The sequence below is a fragment of the Dendronephthya gigantea genome, unplaced genomic scaffold, assembly GCF_004324835.1.
Source record: "Dendronephthya gigantea isolate DGI-Jeju-01 unplaced genomic scaffold, DenGig_1.0 000026F, whole genome shotgun sequence".
Taxonomy (NCBI): Eukaryota; Metazoa; Cnidaria; class Anthozoa; order Malacalcyonacea; family Nephtheidae; genus Dendronephthya; species Dendronephthya gigantea.
This window is the reverse complement of record NW_021163036.1, coordinates 343,137-360,174: the sequence shown is the minus strand read 5'-3', so window position 1 is coordinate 360,174 and position 17,038 is coordinate 343,137. Positions and strand designations below refer to the sequence as shown.

At 34.7% G+C, this 17,038-nt stretch overlaps 1 protein-coding gene across 2 annotated transcripts in view; it reads right to left on the bottom strand.

Moving 5' to 3' along the window:
- Positions 1-17,038, bottom strand: part of LOC114523090 (protein NLRC5-like) — an 81,846-nt gene that overhangs the window by 43,320 nt on the left and 21,488 nt on the right. The window contains exon 6 of one of the 2 annotated variants that reach the window (XM_028543923.1): positions 12,387-16,992. The exons of the other annotated variant lie outside the window; for it this stretch is intronic. Coding sequence (XP_028399724.1) covers positions 13,712-16,992 — 3,281 coding nt within the window. The 3' untranslated portion in view covers positions 12,387-13,711. Of the gene's footprint in view, positions 1-12,386; positions 16,993-17,038 lie in introns of those variants that run through there. 2 annotated transcript variants of the gene reach the window in all.

Here is a 17,038-nt window from a genome sequence, read left to right as displayed (position 1 = left end):
ATTTATATTAATTGTTGTTCTTTAAAATCTTGAAAAGGAAGGGAAAATGTTCAAATGTACTCGCCATGAAACAGCACCACGATGCAAAGTCTTATATTTATATTAATTGCTGTTCTTTAAAATCTTGAAAAGGAAGGGAAAATGTTCAAATGTACTCGCCATGAAACAGCACCACGATGCAAAGTCTTATATTTATATTAATTGCTGTTCTTTAAAATCTTGAAAAGGAAGGGAAAATGTTCAGATGTACTCTCCATGAAACAGCACCACGATGCAAAGTCCTATATTTATATTAATTGTTGTTCTTTAAAATCTTGAAAAGGAAGGGAAAATGTTCAAATGTACTCGCCATGAAACAGCACCACGATGCAAAGTCTTATAGTTATATTAAATGTGGTAATCGACATGAAACGTCATTCTCAATCATCTACAGTTTCATCACTGTTTAGCAGATCAACCAACAGCATTCTTCTTGGATGTTTCAGCGCAAAACGATCAATTACCCTATTCAAATCCAGTTTGATTTCCCGGTGAACATTCAGCATTGCTAGTGACGTTAATCGTTTTTCGCCCATTGTGCTTCTCATGAACGTTTTAAGTCGCCGTAGTGTTGAAATAGACCTTTCACAGCTACATGTCGTAACAGGAATCGTCCCAAATATGCGCATCGCCGTGAGAATGTTTGGAAAAGAAAGTGCATCGATTTCAGGCAAAAGCTGCTCAAATGATGATGGAAGAGGGGGTTCTTGGTTAGAAAACTTGAGTCGCCACATGCGTAACTCACAATCAAGAAAATCGGGATCTGGTAGATCATCTTCATACTTTTTCAGAAACCGCAAGAAATTCTCTTTCCAGTTCGGATCCGAAACGACTGAGGTCGGCATGCCGTACATCATATCCAGAATATCCAAATTTCCTTCAGAGAACCGCGCCTGTACTTGACCAAGAAGTTGATCTAAAAAAGGGACAGTGACTGCTCGTTTAAAATAATCAGATGTTGTATCTGCCGGGACGTTAACACGATGCGCTTGTCGACTCACCGTCCTCTTCTTCGTTGGATCGATTTTCACTTCTTTAATTAGCCAAATCGACAGCCATCTGATAAAAGCTATCATGCGTTTGCTCGATTTCGGTGCGAAGCTCATCTATAGTGAGGTATAAAAGGGAGACTTTCTCGCGAGCTTTACCAGCATCAAGTGAGGAATCTATGATGGTGCGAAGTCGAACTCTATTTCGTTCGATAATCTCTCGACGGGCGTTACTAATTTGGACGTCGATTGGTTTGGCTTTGTTTTCCATTATACGTTTAAATTCCGTTGCCCGCATGGTTGCTGTTTCATGGAATTTAGAATTTTTGGCGTGCTGCGTTAATTTGTTTACCGAAGATGTAGAAGGAATAAAAGGTAAATGCATCAACCGTTGCAGCTTACTAGCGTTGTGCGTGCTTTCACCTCCAAACAGAACACAGTTAATACAAAACCCACCGTTGGCAGCAGCAGAGTAAGCCAACCATGGGAAACGTGTTAGCCAGTTGTATTGGAAACGTCTCCCTGAGGAGTTTACGAGAGGAAAAGTGTACAGTGGATTCAGGTTTCCAGACATTGGTATAAGGATCTCATACTTCTCAGCATCGGTAAGGGACGAACTCTTGTTTACATAATTATACATATCTCGACGATGACTTTTTTGAGTATAAATTTTTGTTACATCTACATTTATGATGTAGAAAGGACATGCTTTGGGAGTCCTGAAGGCCTCTTGTGAGCAATTAAACTTGACTTAATTTAAATCCACAGTATGAATTAAATTAAAATATATTCAAGACAATTTACACACAAAATTTCCATTCAGCGCAGTCACGCAAACTTTTATAGTCAATTATATGAGTGATATATATTTAAGATGAAGACAGAAAGAATGTTTAGTATCGTTCATACCTGACAGGAACATGAAGCGCACATCTATTTTTAGTAAAATTTGAACCGCGGACCGTATCAGTACACCGTGGACGCATAAAGAATATTTTCCCGATCAATTTCCGATTGAATTTAATCCCTCGGTTCGTGCTTTAGGAAAGTTCTCGGCTTTTTTCGGTAAAGCTCCATTTAACGACGTAGAAACGTGTTACGTTTATACGTTAAGAGCTGTAATTACTTGAATCTTCATTATTTTTTGTAAACAGAAATAGCATGCGATAAAATGGAATATTTTTGGAATATTTTATAGAAAATATTTTACGGGAAAATCTGACCGTATCTCGTGCTACGCTCGATACCCTCTGGATCCGCCCCTGAACAGGGATGTTGGTAAACAAAGAGGCCACATCTAAACTAGCCATGGCAACATTGTTGGAGTTGATGCCACAGTTCAAGGGTTCTTGAACGAACGAGAACGAATCTCTTATAATAAAGGAGCTAGATATGATAGGAGTTAGAAGCGGCATGAAAAATTTTGCAAGGTGGTACGAATAATGATTAACACATGATAAAATCGGTCTGAGAGGAATGGTGGACTTATGAATCTTAGGAAGACCATGTAAAATACCTATGCGAGATCCTGTAGGATGTAGTTCATTATACGTTTGTTCATTGATCGAATGAGAAGCCTTTAATTTCTTCAGAAGTGTTTTCAATTTGCCTTCACGTTGTAGCGTAACTTTAACGGGATCTCCATCAAGCAACTGAAATTTCGAGCTCTCCGATAGTTTTTCATCCATTTTGTTGGTATAGTCGTCTTTGTTGAGAATAACAACGCCGTTGCCTTTGTCAGGTTTCATAATGACGATGTTGTTGTGGTTCTTCAGGTCGTTAAGGCCTAAGGGTGTTTATTTCATCTTCGGAAAACAGGAAGTTAGGACCGCTGTAACTGCGAAAACCAGAGTGCGCGATATCTCTCAGCTTTGATTGTATCGAGTTAGGAAAAAATCCAGAGCTCTCAATTAAAATACAGAGCTAAAAATTCTGCGGATGTTCAAGGCAACTCTATCCCTCTCAATTAATTTTAGTCCTTACTTCATATTGTCATCGTGTCGTGACGTCTCTGTCCCTTGTCCTCTCATGTACCGTTTGTCCTCACTTTGTCGTTGTTATCACCTTCTGTAAATTTATACCTTGTAAGTATATTACTGGTCTACTTATTCAAATTATCATGTAATTTATCATTTAGTCTGAAGATGTCTTAAGTTAAGACGAAACGTTACTAAAATGCCGTGTTTCCACGAAGGGGCTGACATTTACCCGTACCTGAGAAGTACCTAACCAAGTTTTACAGGGTGTGTTTACACCAGTTACCTAACGGGACTTATATACATACACGCAACATAAAGTACTATCAGAAGAGTTTTAAAATAAGCTTGCTGTTCTTTGTTTGTTTATAAGGAGATTAAGCACGAGGACGTGAACATCAAAGACGACGTGAAAATGGCGAGTAAATGGCGTGGCATGTCCATATTTGGGCGCATCACGCCATTTATTCGCCATTTTCACGTCGTCTTTGACGTTCACGTCCTTATGCTAAATCGCCCTTATTTCGTACAAACTATAAAGCCTTGTAAAAGAATACGACGTAGTGATTACTGGGATTACTGGCAAACAACGATTTCATGCAAAATTAAAAAATATATCATATAACTTATCGGCAAGTTCCGAAATTCGCCATGTAGCTAATTATCAACTCTGAATTTCCCCCTAATTTTTGCAAAATCGCGCTAAAATTCCAAGACCGCTAAATGCTGACATCAAAGACTCGAATTTACGTTTGTTGTCATGGAAATTAGCTTCGATCACACTTGGGTCAGTGAAAATGTGTTTACACCTCCAGACTGACCTGAGACTTACCTAATACTATGTTTTCAGGCCACCTCTAATGCTTGGCCTGAAATTAAGGTCTTAGGTCGGTCCTTGGTCGGTTTTAGGTCAGTCCTAGTGCGTTTACACTACAGGACTAACTGCTTAAGTTAGGTCTTAGGTCAGGTATAGGTCTCTAGTGTAAACACTGCTTATGTTGGGCTTTAATATTTATATTTCGAATACACTTCCCGCCCGGCACGTCTCTGGCAACAGTTTTGCTTTTTCCTTGTCAAAATATACATTATATTTTAATATATTCAAAATATTCACATAAGAACTTTCATACGAACTAATTTTATGAAGCATAACCTCGTACCACTTAATGTCCACTTTGTTTTCTCTATGGGAACGACCATCAATGATGAGTACGACTGTCTACGGAATCGAAATTTGCTTCAGCGGACTCAGCGCCACTCTTTCTATATTATTTGCTGAGGTTGAAACAACGGATGTAGCAATAGAAACGGATGTAGCAATAATTGTACTGATTACTAATAATTGTACTACCGGCATCGCAAAGGCGTAGGTTCGATTCTTGCCGGAGGACCTATAGTTGACTCATTTTTTAATCAACTCTTCCTGGCTTGAATTCGAAGTGTGTATAATTCCACTCGAAATTAAGACCCTTTAAACCTCTAGAATTTACCTACATCGAGTGAAGGTGCCAAAAATCATAATCGATTTACCCTCACCTAAAACTACAATAGATTACGTAATTTACGTGGTACTTGCAAGAAATGTCTTTTGGGTTGTCGTCCGTCGTTCTGACAGATCTTCGCCGATTGTCGGATATACGAAAGATGACGAATGTAATGTGTTTGTCATTATACGTCGGACGATTCTTTAAAGTTTCCACTATTTCTTGTATTTTTTTATTTCAAGCGTCCATTAGTCCACTGCGTGATAGCCGAGCAATTTTAAACACAATCAGATTATGGAAGCGCACACGGATAAATAAACGATCAGGGAGCTTATATATAAGCGCTTGCAATCGACATTTAGTTTCTGAGTTGCAAAAATGCACAACCCGCCACGAATATGAAATGTTAAAAAAAAACTGAATTGATCCACACCAAAATTTTGCAGACCTTCGCAACAGTTTGTGCCGCCTCAAAAGTAACCTTAAGATTGAATACTATTAATGCCGTACTTGGAGTATTGTGTTTTTGCTTCATCTCAAAACCCATTCCAATTAAAACCAAAAGAACAGATATGTTGATATTATCAAATGATATACAGGGTGATTAAAAAGGTAAAGCACTTCGTAAATGCCTTCTCGTTAGGAAAACACGCGCAATCGTTGAGGAAATCTTTTGTTGTATGTCTAAGTACCAAATACATAGGACGAAATAACTCCTGTGCGTGTTAATCAGTGTAGTTTAAATCTCTCAAATATTTTCAGCAATCCTTTAAGACTTGGGATCGTTTGTGTATTTCTGCATGCACATTTATAGTCGGTTCATTTTAGAATATATATAAACCTCAATACTAAGTCTACTCAAATACTCAGTGAAACTCTGTTAAAACCGATGAATATATGCCGTTGGAAAATATATTCGGCAGGATTGCATTGAGCCAGAACTAGCCAACTGTAACTGTTGTTATGTTATGCGTTAAAAATTCTCCTCATAAACTGGAATCATGGTATATAGATAAAACTTTAGACATCGCAAGTGCAAAAGGTTTCAACCGTTTGACGAGCTTGTATTAATATATAGAAGTGATTCTGTTTTGTAGATGAGTGGAGAAAATGTGAAACACAAAGTTGCAGCAAATCTATTTGAATATAACAGTCGACTAAACATGTATAGGAATTTATATTTCTTACTGTGAAGGACTTGCCTTGCGATTTTCAGTCCAGGATAGTCCAAAGCGACGGAAGGACATCATTGTATTGCAGCTACACACGGCCAAATTGTAATTTAGAACAAGAAGATCGTGAAAAGCGATTGTATTATGAACACATGCATGTCTGTACGATAAGAATTCCTTTCGTTGAATAATCTGTCGACAGAGGTTCCAAACGTTTTTGATTGAATTTGAATATTTGATTACCACGCATGGATGAACGTTTCCAATATTACGCACCAATGACTTAACATGCTAACAATTCTTTCAATGCTTTTCGTTATTCAGATGCGAACAAAAGTTTAACCAATTACAGCCGAGGTATGCTCCTGGTTTGTCAATTCATCAAACAAATGTAAATATAAATGCATATAAATTTTTCGCTACAAATTCCTCTTCTTCACGGAAGTTAGAGTTGAAGTCAAGTTCATTCTGCGCATCGATTCTGCTCATAACAATCTGAGAAACCTGTCATGTAAAGATCGTCCAATTTCATACATTTTTCCCGGAATTTTCTGCACATAAACTCAAGTTTCATCATTTAGAAGCGAAACGAACCAAAATGTTGTTAGATATTCAGAAAGCACAACGTATTTCAAAAAGTATTAATTAAAAGTTCAAAATTTAAAAAAAACATTTGTTAACAGGGACAGAGTCTTGTTTTTGCAGAAACGAAAGCTTTATTTCTAAAGTATCTAAGAAGATTGGCGGAGATGAGGCAGTTACTAGCAAGATAAAGCAAGAAATTCACGAGAGTTTATCCTTTGATTATAAAGATTTGCAAGATAAGTATATGGCGCTTGAAAGCACTTGTAATCAGATAAAGAAATCGTTTAATGACCTAAGTGCATTATATGACGACTTAGAACAATATGGAAGACGTAATTGTTTGGTCTTTCATGGGATTTCTGAATCATCTAAAGGCGCAACTGAAAATACAGACGCGAAAATTATTGATGTCGTTAAAAACAAATTAGGGTTAAATATAAATGAATCAGACCTAGACAGATCTCATAAATTGCCACGAAAGACGCCGCTAGCCAGTACAACGAAGCCAAGGTCAATTATCGTAAAATTTGTGAGCCACAATATAAAATCTGAGGTGTTTCGAAATAAACGAAAGTTAAAATCAACCGGTATCAGTATCACAGAGAGTTTGACGAAGAAGCGTTTAGAATTATTTCACACCACATCAAAACGTTCTAATGTTGAAGCCGTGTGGACACTCGATGGTAGGATTGTTGCTCTGCTTGCAGAAAGCAAAAAGAAGGTGTCTATCGAAAGAAATGAGGATTTGCGCAAGTTGTGTGGCTGAATGAACCTGCTAACATTAATTGCTTAGATTTTAGTGTGTTACAGTATTATGTCTATGAATTTATTTATAGACTAAAGTTGTGCTTTATTATGGCGTTATAATGCGTGTAAGATCAAGCATCTTCTTAGTTAGTATATGTACGTGCCTTTTTATGGCGTTTAGTGTGTGTGAGATCAAGCATTTTCTTAGTGTATGTCCATGTCTTGTTTATAGTGTGTGTAAGATACATTCCCATTCAGTACGTTAATGTCCCAAGTAGATGGGTTACTATTTACTCTATGGTTATGATTTCGACTTATACAAGTTAATAATTACTTAATTTTAGTTTGAACCTTTACTTTGATGCTTGTGGCAGGCTATTTGCAATTATTAGTTCCGGTCATTGCATTTGTGTTGTACTCGTTGCATGCAAAGTTAAATTTTTATATGTCTGATTGTTTGTTAGTTATTTTAAAGTCTGGGCCCTATTTTGCTTTCCGCTCATTAACTCTTCTTAACTTGATTTTGTTACAATCTCTAATTAAAATTGCTCATTACGATGGATGATTGCTTACCACAATATCAAGACAGTAGATTAGAGTCACTACCGCAATTTGAGATCCTGTCTAAGTTCGATCAAATCTCACATCTCTCGCATATTGATATTGACTCTCAAATTCCAATTAACATTGATTTTAATTATTATTCCACTGAAGCGTTTAATGACTCTCCTGATATTCAAAATTTTAGAGCTAGTAACAACTCATCATCATTTATGCATATTAACATAAGGAGTTTATCGGCAAATTTTGATAAGTTGTCACTCTTATTTGAAAAATTACATTTTCCATTTTCTATAATAGGTCTATCGGAGACTAAAATAAGAACTGGTGAAAATTTTGTTACTAATAATGATTTACCTGGATATAACTTTGTATCTCAACCTAGCCTTAGCAACGCCGGTGGTGTGGGATTTTATATAAGAAATAATCTGAATTACAGTATAAGAAATGACTTTAGTATATCAAAAGATGATGCCCAAGGCTTATGGATTGATCTTGAATCTTTAAATGGAAAACTAACATGTGGGGTTTTGTATAGACACCCCAGGACTGATATTGATTCATTTACTAATTATTTATATCGATGTTTAGATAAGATTTAACAGGAAAATAGGACATGTGTGATTATGGGAGATTTCAATATTAATCTTATCGAATATTCAACACATGTGCCTACTGAGAATTTTGTTAACACTATGAGTTCGTATTTTTATACTCCATATATACTTAAGCCGACTAGGATAACACACCATTCTGCAACACTCATTGACAATATATTTCTTAATTCGGTGAAGTATCTCACTGTTAGCGGTAATGTCCTTTCCGATATCTCTGATCATCTTCCTAATTTTCTGATTATAAATAATCTTAGGACATCTCCAAGAAATGTTGATGTATATATAAGAGATTATTCTCAATTAAATGATGTTTCCTTAATCGATGAAATGAAATCCGTAAATTGGGAACTTATACTATATAGTAGTGAAGTTAATGTAATTTTTGATAAATTCTATTCAGTAATAACTAAGGTTATTGAAAAACATGCTCCACTTAAGAAACTAAGCAAAACACAGATAAAATTTAACTCCAAACCGTGGATTACGAAAGGTATTCAAATTTCAATTAGAGTTAAGAATAATCTGTTCAATAAATATCTAAGAACGAATAATTCAATTTATCATCTGCAGTATAAAAAATATAGAAATAAAGTAAGTCAGCTATTAAAAATCAGTAAAGAAAAATATTATAACAATTTTTTTCTAAAGAACATAAAAAATGCGAAAGCTATTTGGAAAGGGATAAAAGACTTAGTGACATTAAAAGCGAAAAACATAGGTGTACCTTCAAAAATAATAAAAGATGATGTAGAAGTTGTGGATGTACAGGAAATTGCCCAAATTTTTAATGATTATTTTTCAAATATTGGGAGTAACCTCGCCAGTTTAATTCCTGAAACAACTAGGTTACCTTTAAGTTTTATGGATTCCACTGTTCAAACTAATAGTTTATTCCTTAATCCAATTACAACATATGAAATTGAACAGGAAATTAATCTGCTAAATGCAACTAAATCCTCAGGGCCTTTTAGCATACCTGCTAAATTGCTTAAGTTACTAAAAGAATATTTGTCCAAACCATTAGAAATTATTTTTAACTGTTCATTCTCAACTGGAATTGTACCTAATTGTTTCAAGTTAGCAAGGGTTATTCCAGTATATAAGAAAGGTTCTCAAACTAGTGTTAGCAATTATCGCCCAATTTCTCTGCTTTCTATCTATAATAAAATATTAGAAAAATTGATGTACAAAAGATTAATCAGTTATGTGGAGAAAAGAGAAATATTATATAAGGGTCAGTTTGGTTTAGGTCCAAACATTCGACAGTGCAAGCAGTTGCCTTGATTACCAATAAAATCTAAAGTGCTATTGAAGACGGTTTATTTTCATGCGGTATTTTTTTGGATTTAAGCAAAGCATTCGGTACTGTTAATCATGACATTTTAATAACTAAGCTTTATCACTATGGTGTACGTGGTGTAGTAAAAGAATGGTTTGCTTCTTATCTTGATAATCGAAGACAGTTTGTCCAAATTGGCAACTCTAAATCTAACGAATGTGTTGTCCCTTGTGGAGTACCCCAAGGTTCTGTACTTGGTCCTTTGCTATTTCTTCTTTACTTAAATGATTTCCATAATTGCTCAAAAGTTTTTGACTTCCATCTTTTTGCTGATGACTCGAACCTATTTTGTACTAACAAAAGTTTATTGGATCTTGAATATACTGTTAACCAAAATATTGGAAAAGTTTCTGATTGGTTTATTTGTAATAAACTTTCCCTTAATATTGACAAAACAAATTTTGTTCTATTTCATCCACCACAAAAGAAAATTCAGACTACAATGAAGATTTATATTAATCAAACTGAATTAAAACAAGAAAGTAGTACCCAATATCTTGGAATTTATATTGATTCTAACTTAAATTGGAAAAATCATATTCAGCATGTTACGAAAAAAATTAAACGAAGTATTGGTATTTTGTCTAAAATCCGACATTATGTTACCTCACACGTGACCCTTCAATTATATTACTGCTTGATATATCCGTACTTAAGTTATGGGGTCTCGGTGTGGGGTAACACTTACATTTCTACTCTTAATCCATTATTAATTTTACAAAAAAGAATAGTTCGAATTATTACATTTTCTAAATTCGATGAACACTCTAATCCTCTGTTCAAGCAACTTAAGATTTTGAAATTTGTTGACCTTGTATTTCTTCATAATGTTTTATTTATGTATGATTATTATTCTGATAACCTCTCGCCTTTATTTCAAAGCTTTTTTAAGCATGTTTCCTCAGTTCAAAATTACCATACAAGATTAGCTGTAAGAAATACTTATTTTATTGATAAAGTAAGAACAAATTATGGTAAATTTAGTCTCAGGTTTCAGGGTCCAAAGGCATGGAATGCCATTGATGATGAGTTAAAAACATTAAACAAGTCAGTTTTGAAGAGGAGGATTGCGGAAAGTTTAATTGGAGCCTATTGATTTATGCAATATTATAAAAGTAATAGACAGATAATTAAAAATGTTCTGGCACTCATTTATTCGAGGTGCCAGAGCATCTTTAAAAACCTGCCACCGCTAAAAGTTTCATGGAAAAGTGATATACTCTACCATGGGTAATCAGACTCGATTAGCTATGCTATTTTTGATTACCTGTGCCAAATACATGCTTTATATTTCAATATAATATTGTAAATAACAGTGATGGTGTGTATGAGGTGCATTAAATTATTATTGTTGTTGTAAATTATTATTGTTGTTAATGTTTTGTTTTGTATAAACGGAATTCAGCGCATTCATCGCAAGAAATCTAGTTCGATATTATAGCAAGTGTTAAGCCCGCCGCACACGTGAGCTATTAGCAGAGCTAAACTAAAGACCAGGCGAGGCTGTTAGCTCAGCAAGTTATTCTTGTGTGCGGATAGTTTTTCGTGAGGAATTCGCCTCGAGAGGCAAGTTTCTCACGAAAATTGAGACATCGTGCACCCTGCCCCCCGCTCGACTACGATGACGTCTACACAATTAATTTTGTACTAAAAATCTAATAATATAAAAGGAATTACACGTCGTTTACACACATATTGATACATATGACCATGGTAAAAGTTTTCTCAACTTAACATATTAACTCTGCATGCATTATTTCCAAAAGTATCCTGTATGTATTGATTTTGCTGAAATCAATGTCAACGACTCGTACGTCTAACTTAATACACATCAATTTACGTTTATAACACGACAATTTTATTTAGATTAACTAAACCTTAGCTTATAATATTATAAAATAATGGCTATAGATATATGAAAAAATTTGTAAAAACTTATCATATAAAGCCCTGAATATTTTGCATGCAATGACGACTTTAAACGACATTGGAAAGAAGTCGATAGCGGTTGCAATTGACAAGTAAATTTGAAAGTTTGATAAAGAAAGGTTTTCATTTTTTTTAGAAATACTTTGGATATATTGGAAATGATGTTAGTAAAAAAAAACCCTGAAATATTTCCATGATATCAATTACATATGGTGTAAATGATACAAAGCGCTGAAATATATAATACTTTTTTCAAGTAGATTTGCATATTTCGAGTTGTTTTTACAAACAGGAGAAACTAGATAAAGTGTAAGCGCATCAATTTCAAACCTTTACCATCGAAAACTAAAACGAAAATTTTGATCAACTAAATTCGTACACATGATTCAATGTCGTTTTAGAGTCGATGAAAGTTGATTACATTACGCCCAGGCCAGCCCAGAGACTATAGTGTCGCCACTCGCCAATAGTGTATATAGTGTCGCCATTATGTCTTGATGGTGTAAGACATAATTATTGGCAAACAGCACCAACACTGTACGAAATGTACCTAAGAACACCACTCAGTTTAGGGCTGCTTTCCACTGTCGCGTTTTTTTGTACGTATATACGTATAAGCACGTAAAAGTTTCATTTCATTTAAATGATACTTATGAAATCAACGATTAATTAAATGTATTGTGTTGGATTCTGTTGATGATTTGGGTTTTTTCTGGTATAGAATTATTTATACAACAAATTTGGAAAGTTTTAAACTTTATATGCGTGTACGCACGTGCAAAAAACGCGACAGTGGAAAGCAGTTCTATGAAATATAAGCTCTCAAATATCAGGAATGATCAAACATTTCCACACCGACCGCAGGACGACGTCATTATTCAGCAAGTTTTCATTTCAACGACATTCCGTCGAATTTTAACAAAGAAATGAATATTTGAAAATGCACGGTTTTCCTAAAAACACGACACACTAATTCTTTTCACAATAACTAAATGATATTTTTAGTTTACGACTGTCGTCCCACATTCGTATATTCATTTCCGTAAAAGATCCCTCTTGTCTAACTAAGGTTGCGGTGATAATTTCTATAAAGTCGACAATCAAATTACCCATAGCAAGTTATTAATAGTTAATACTTTCTTTATTATATGACAAACAGAGTTAAATGGCGCACCTGAAAGACCGATATTTGGTTAACTGCTGAAATAACAGAATTATTTCACAAAGCCCACAGGATATGTCATATAATAACATCGACTGCAATAAGCTGTACTGAAAAATATCAAACACGAAACTATGAAACCTTGCTCGGTTCTTCATATTTTCCAGTACAGTGAAAAAGGTCGTAGCCATGCAAGGTCGTTATTAGCAATCGTATTTCATACCTAATATTGCATTTTATGATCATTATACAAACAATTCGAACTTTTAACTCGTCTTAATTAGCATTTTAATTTCTGTATTTCCTGTGCTACCACTATCAGTTATCATCTTAACTGCATAATTGTTATTATTATGTCATTACCATAGGGAGTTATCATACAAGTTAAATGAATCACTCAGTATTTTGAAAAAAACTCAGCAGTGACTCTAAATGACATTAAAAGCTCTTATTTCAAAGGTTTCTAACCTCAGAGCTCAGATACAATATTATTTGCAATTACTGTTTTTAATAATTATCATGGTTAATGAATTTAATATTTTTAATATTTAATACATTTTAAAGAGGATGGTTTGTAATGATTTATGTTGAAATATGAAACATATTTCCATTGCTGCGTCAAACTAATTAAACTGTTTTCATACAACTGATTGCTATTCATGTAATCAAATTTTAAAATAGCCAGCAATATTAATTCGGAAGTGTTCTTTCAATGAACGGTTAAAATAAATAAAACTTTCTACAGGACACAAAACACTTTACCGTTACATAAATGCAATGTATAAATGCAATGTATAAATGCGTGCGTGTTCGAATTCTGCGTGAAACGTTTCTCAGTCAACGGCTGCAGATTACAATACTGTCACTCGACTTCTGTTGAATTCTTAATCAGTGTTTGAGACAACGAAAAAGTCAACAACAATTGATTATTACTGGTAAGTGTTGCAGTGCTTGGAAATATTGTCAGTGTTTATTTTCTACGAGTGATTTTGGCTTTTTATTAAAAGTGAGCCTGAAATATATATTTCGGAACCTTTATCACTATATATGCATGACTGCGCAATAATGAAATATAATATCAAAAAGCCTCCTCACCAACTTTTTCATGTGTTTAACAATATAATTGCAGCGAAACAGGGACGCGGCGTAGTGCCTCCTTAAGTTTTGTGGAGTCTCGGTCATCACCTTCTAAACGTGGTAACGTAAAACGTCTTAAGTTGTATAAATTTGGCAGCACAACAGTTAAACTTTCTGCACCGACCTCGGTAATTCTAGTATGACGTAAATCAAGTTTTTTCAAAAAAATCAACGATCCTATTGCAGTGATTAATTGTTGCTCTCCTTTGACTTCGGTAAAATTAAATCCTTTTAACGACAGCTTTTCCAAAAATTTCATTGCTGTCAACCCCTCAGCTAGAGGGTCTATCACAATTGATTGGGTAGCACCAAGCGAATAATCGTAGTCTAAAGAAAGTTTCCTTAGGGATCTCAATTTAACTAATGTTGCAAACAGCTGCTTTAAACTGTCATCATCAAACTCAATTCTCAACTTAATCTTCTGTAATAACTGCAGTGACGAAAAGCAATCAAAAAAACCTTTTATGTCATTTAGAGTCAACTCTTTTAAATGTCTAAATTTTCCTAAATATTGAGATCGCTGCTGTTCCACCGCTTCCCTTAATTCATAACACAAAGACATTTTTAGCTTTTCCAACAAGTAGAATGATCGCGAGCCATTAAATAAAGTTTGTTCATTTATATCAAAACCTTGTAAATCAAGTTTCCTTAAATATTTCAAATCCCCCAGTGAGAGTGACGATGTCTCTGCATCGTATTCTTCCGGGTCTAAGATTAGCGTCTCCAACAACCTCAGTGACGGTAAGACCTCAACTAAGACATCTCTGGTGGCCTGGCAAAAAAAATCGTCATATATAAAAAGATGTTTTAAAAATATTAATTTTACTAAAGAATGAATACATTGTTCGTCATATTCACTATCATAACTAAACGTGAGAAATAAACGCTCCAACAACGGCAGTGACGTTAAGAGCTCATCTATGGCTTTTCCACTAATACCAGTTAATCCAAGTTCCCTTAAACTTTTCAACTTTCTTAACGCGGTTATGAACAGTATTTCACTTGTACTACAACGAAACGTATTCTCGTAACACCACAGATTAAATATTAGTTTTTCCAATAACTGCAGTGTTGATAACGCCCGAGGTAAAGCATTCAAAATACTTCTAGCATTTTTGCCATTGCAGTTCTTTAAATGAAGCTCGAGATCTCGCAAATATATCAAACCTCCTAACGCTAGAAACAATTTTTCGATCCCGTGATTAAGACATATTTCTCTAAATTTACATTCCAACACAAACTTTTCTAGCAACGGTAGTGATGGTAACACTTCACCTAAATCGTTTAAATGCTCTGGGTTTTCCTTAACTTTTAAGCTAAGTTCCTTTAAATATCTAATTTTCCTCAACCCAGAACACAGTTGTTTTGTAACTTCAACATCTTCCAAAAAAATACGTGGCCAAGGCGGTGTTTTCCGATTTCTGAATTTTTTAGTCCAATGAAGATTGAGAATTCTTGAGGATTTCAACCAGATTAACGCGTCAATGAATTTTTTTTGGTCGATGTTGTCATTAATACACATTCCAACCAAAACTAGCTCTTCCAAGGACAAAAGAGACGAAAGCATGTCAACTAATGCATCTACATCAGGTACTTTTATGCCACTGAGGTCAATAACTTTAATATTGTGTAAACACTTTATAGCACTAAAGATTTCTTCAATGTTCGAGTCATCAACTGTACCAGCTAAAGATATCTCTTCCAACATCGAAAAAGACGACAACATTGCGGCTAGTGCCTCGACATCACACGCTCTTAATCTCATGTCAATAAGGTGAAGTTTTCTAAGATTCTTAAGCGATGACATTTTAACAAAGAGCTTTTCGCTATGAATGACATTACTGATAATAAGCTCTTCCAACGACGGAGGAAATAACAGAGAGTTATCAAAGGCATTTGCATCAACCTGATTGCCAGACAAATTCAAATATTTCAACTCTTTTAGCGAAGCAAAACTATCCAACAACACATTTGTATCACTTCCCGTCATGGACGATTCGCTCAGGTCTAACCCCTCCAACAAGAGAAATCTCTTCAACAAGTTCGCAAGTGCTCTTGTCCCATCTGAATCAATAGCATTCATGCTTAAATCAAGATATTTAAGATCTCTCAAGGATGCAAGTGAGTTTGAGATTTTCCAGAAATCTGAACCATACATATGTGTGTTACTTAGCCTCAACTCCTGAAGATTTTTGAACGAAGACAGGATATCTTGTAAAAGATCTGAAGCTCCTTCAGGATTGTTGCTTAAATTCAACTTCTTTAACAGCGTTAAGTTTGATAATGGTGATTGGAGTTGACGAAAATCGTCCAACACAAGATTATTGGACGATAAATTGAGTTCTTCCAGCTCTTGCACCAAAGAAAGTAGAGCTGCCAAACCATCCACAGCAATACACACGTCAGTATTAGCTAAGCTTAACACTTTCAAATGCTTAATTCTTGGACCTAATGCACACAAGAACCAAATTGAGTTGCCAATGTGATTGGAATCTAAGTTAAGTTTCGTCAGATTTGACTTAATTAAAAAACAAAATTGGCTGATGTCATCGGGTGACATGTAATTGAAAGATAACGATATTGTTTCCATTTTATTTGGTAGCTTGTCGAGTTGTGTGTCGAAATTAGGCAAAGGAAAAAATCTAATGTGGTTGTCAGAGAGGTTTATTTCCTCGAGTGATTGCAGTTTACAGATCTCAATGATGCATGTGTTTCCCTGGAGTGCGCTGTGCGATAAGTCTAAAGAAATAATGTTATCAAACTGTCCGTGTATCTCGAATACGCTTAGGTTATTTTTAGATAAGTTTAAATTTTTAAGACTTGTCATGCACTTCAATGACTCCATCAGACTGGAATTTTCATGTTTAGTTAAGAAATTATCAGTTAAAATCAAACTTGTTAAATCATTACATTTGATAAGTACGTTAATAAAACTATAGAAATTATTCTCCTCAAACTTGGTACGAGATAAATCTAATTCCTGTAAATTATTCTCGCTACGAAAGCATCTGACTAGCGCAAAAATATCCTCATAATCTAAGATATTATTAATAATACGAAGAATCTTTAGACAAGAGGGCAAAGAATAAACACTCAGAACTTTGTGTACCTCACACCTGGAGTGAATTTCTATCGTGTGAATTTCAAGTGTGGATTCTTTCAATCTCTTCAAGAGGAGATCATCATCCAGAACTGCCAACGATATCGTGAGTTTCTTAGTTGATTCAACATTTTCAAGAAACTTCTGAATTCGTACTATAAACAAAACGTGTTTGTATGAGGAATATTTAGATATTTTGAC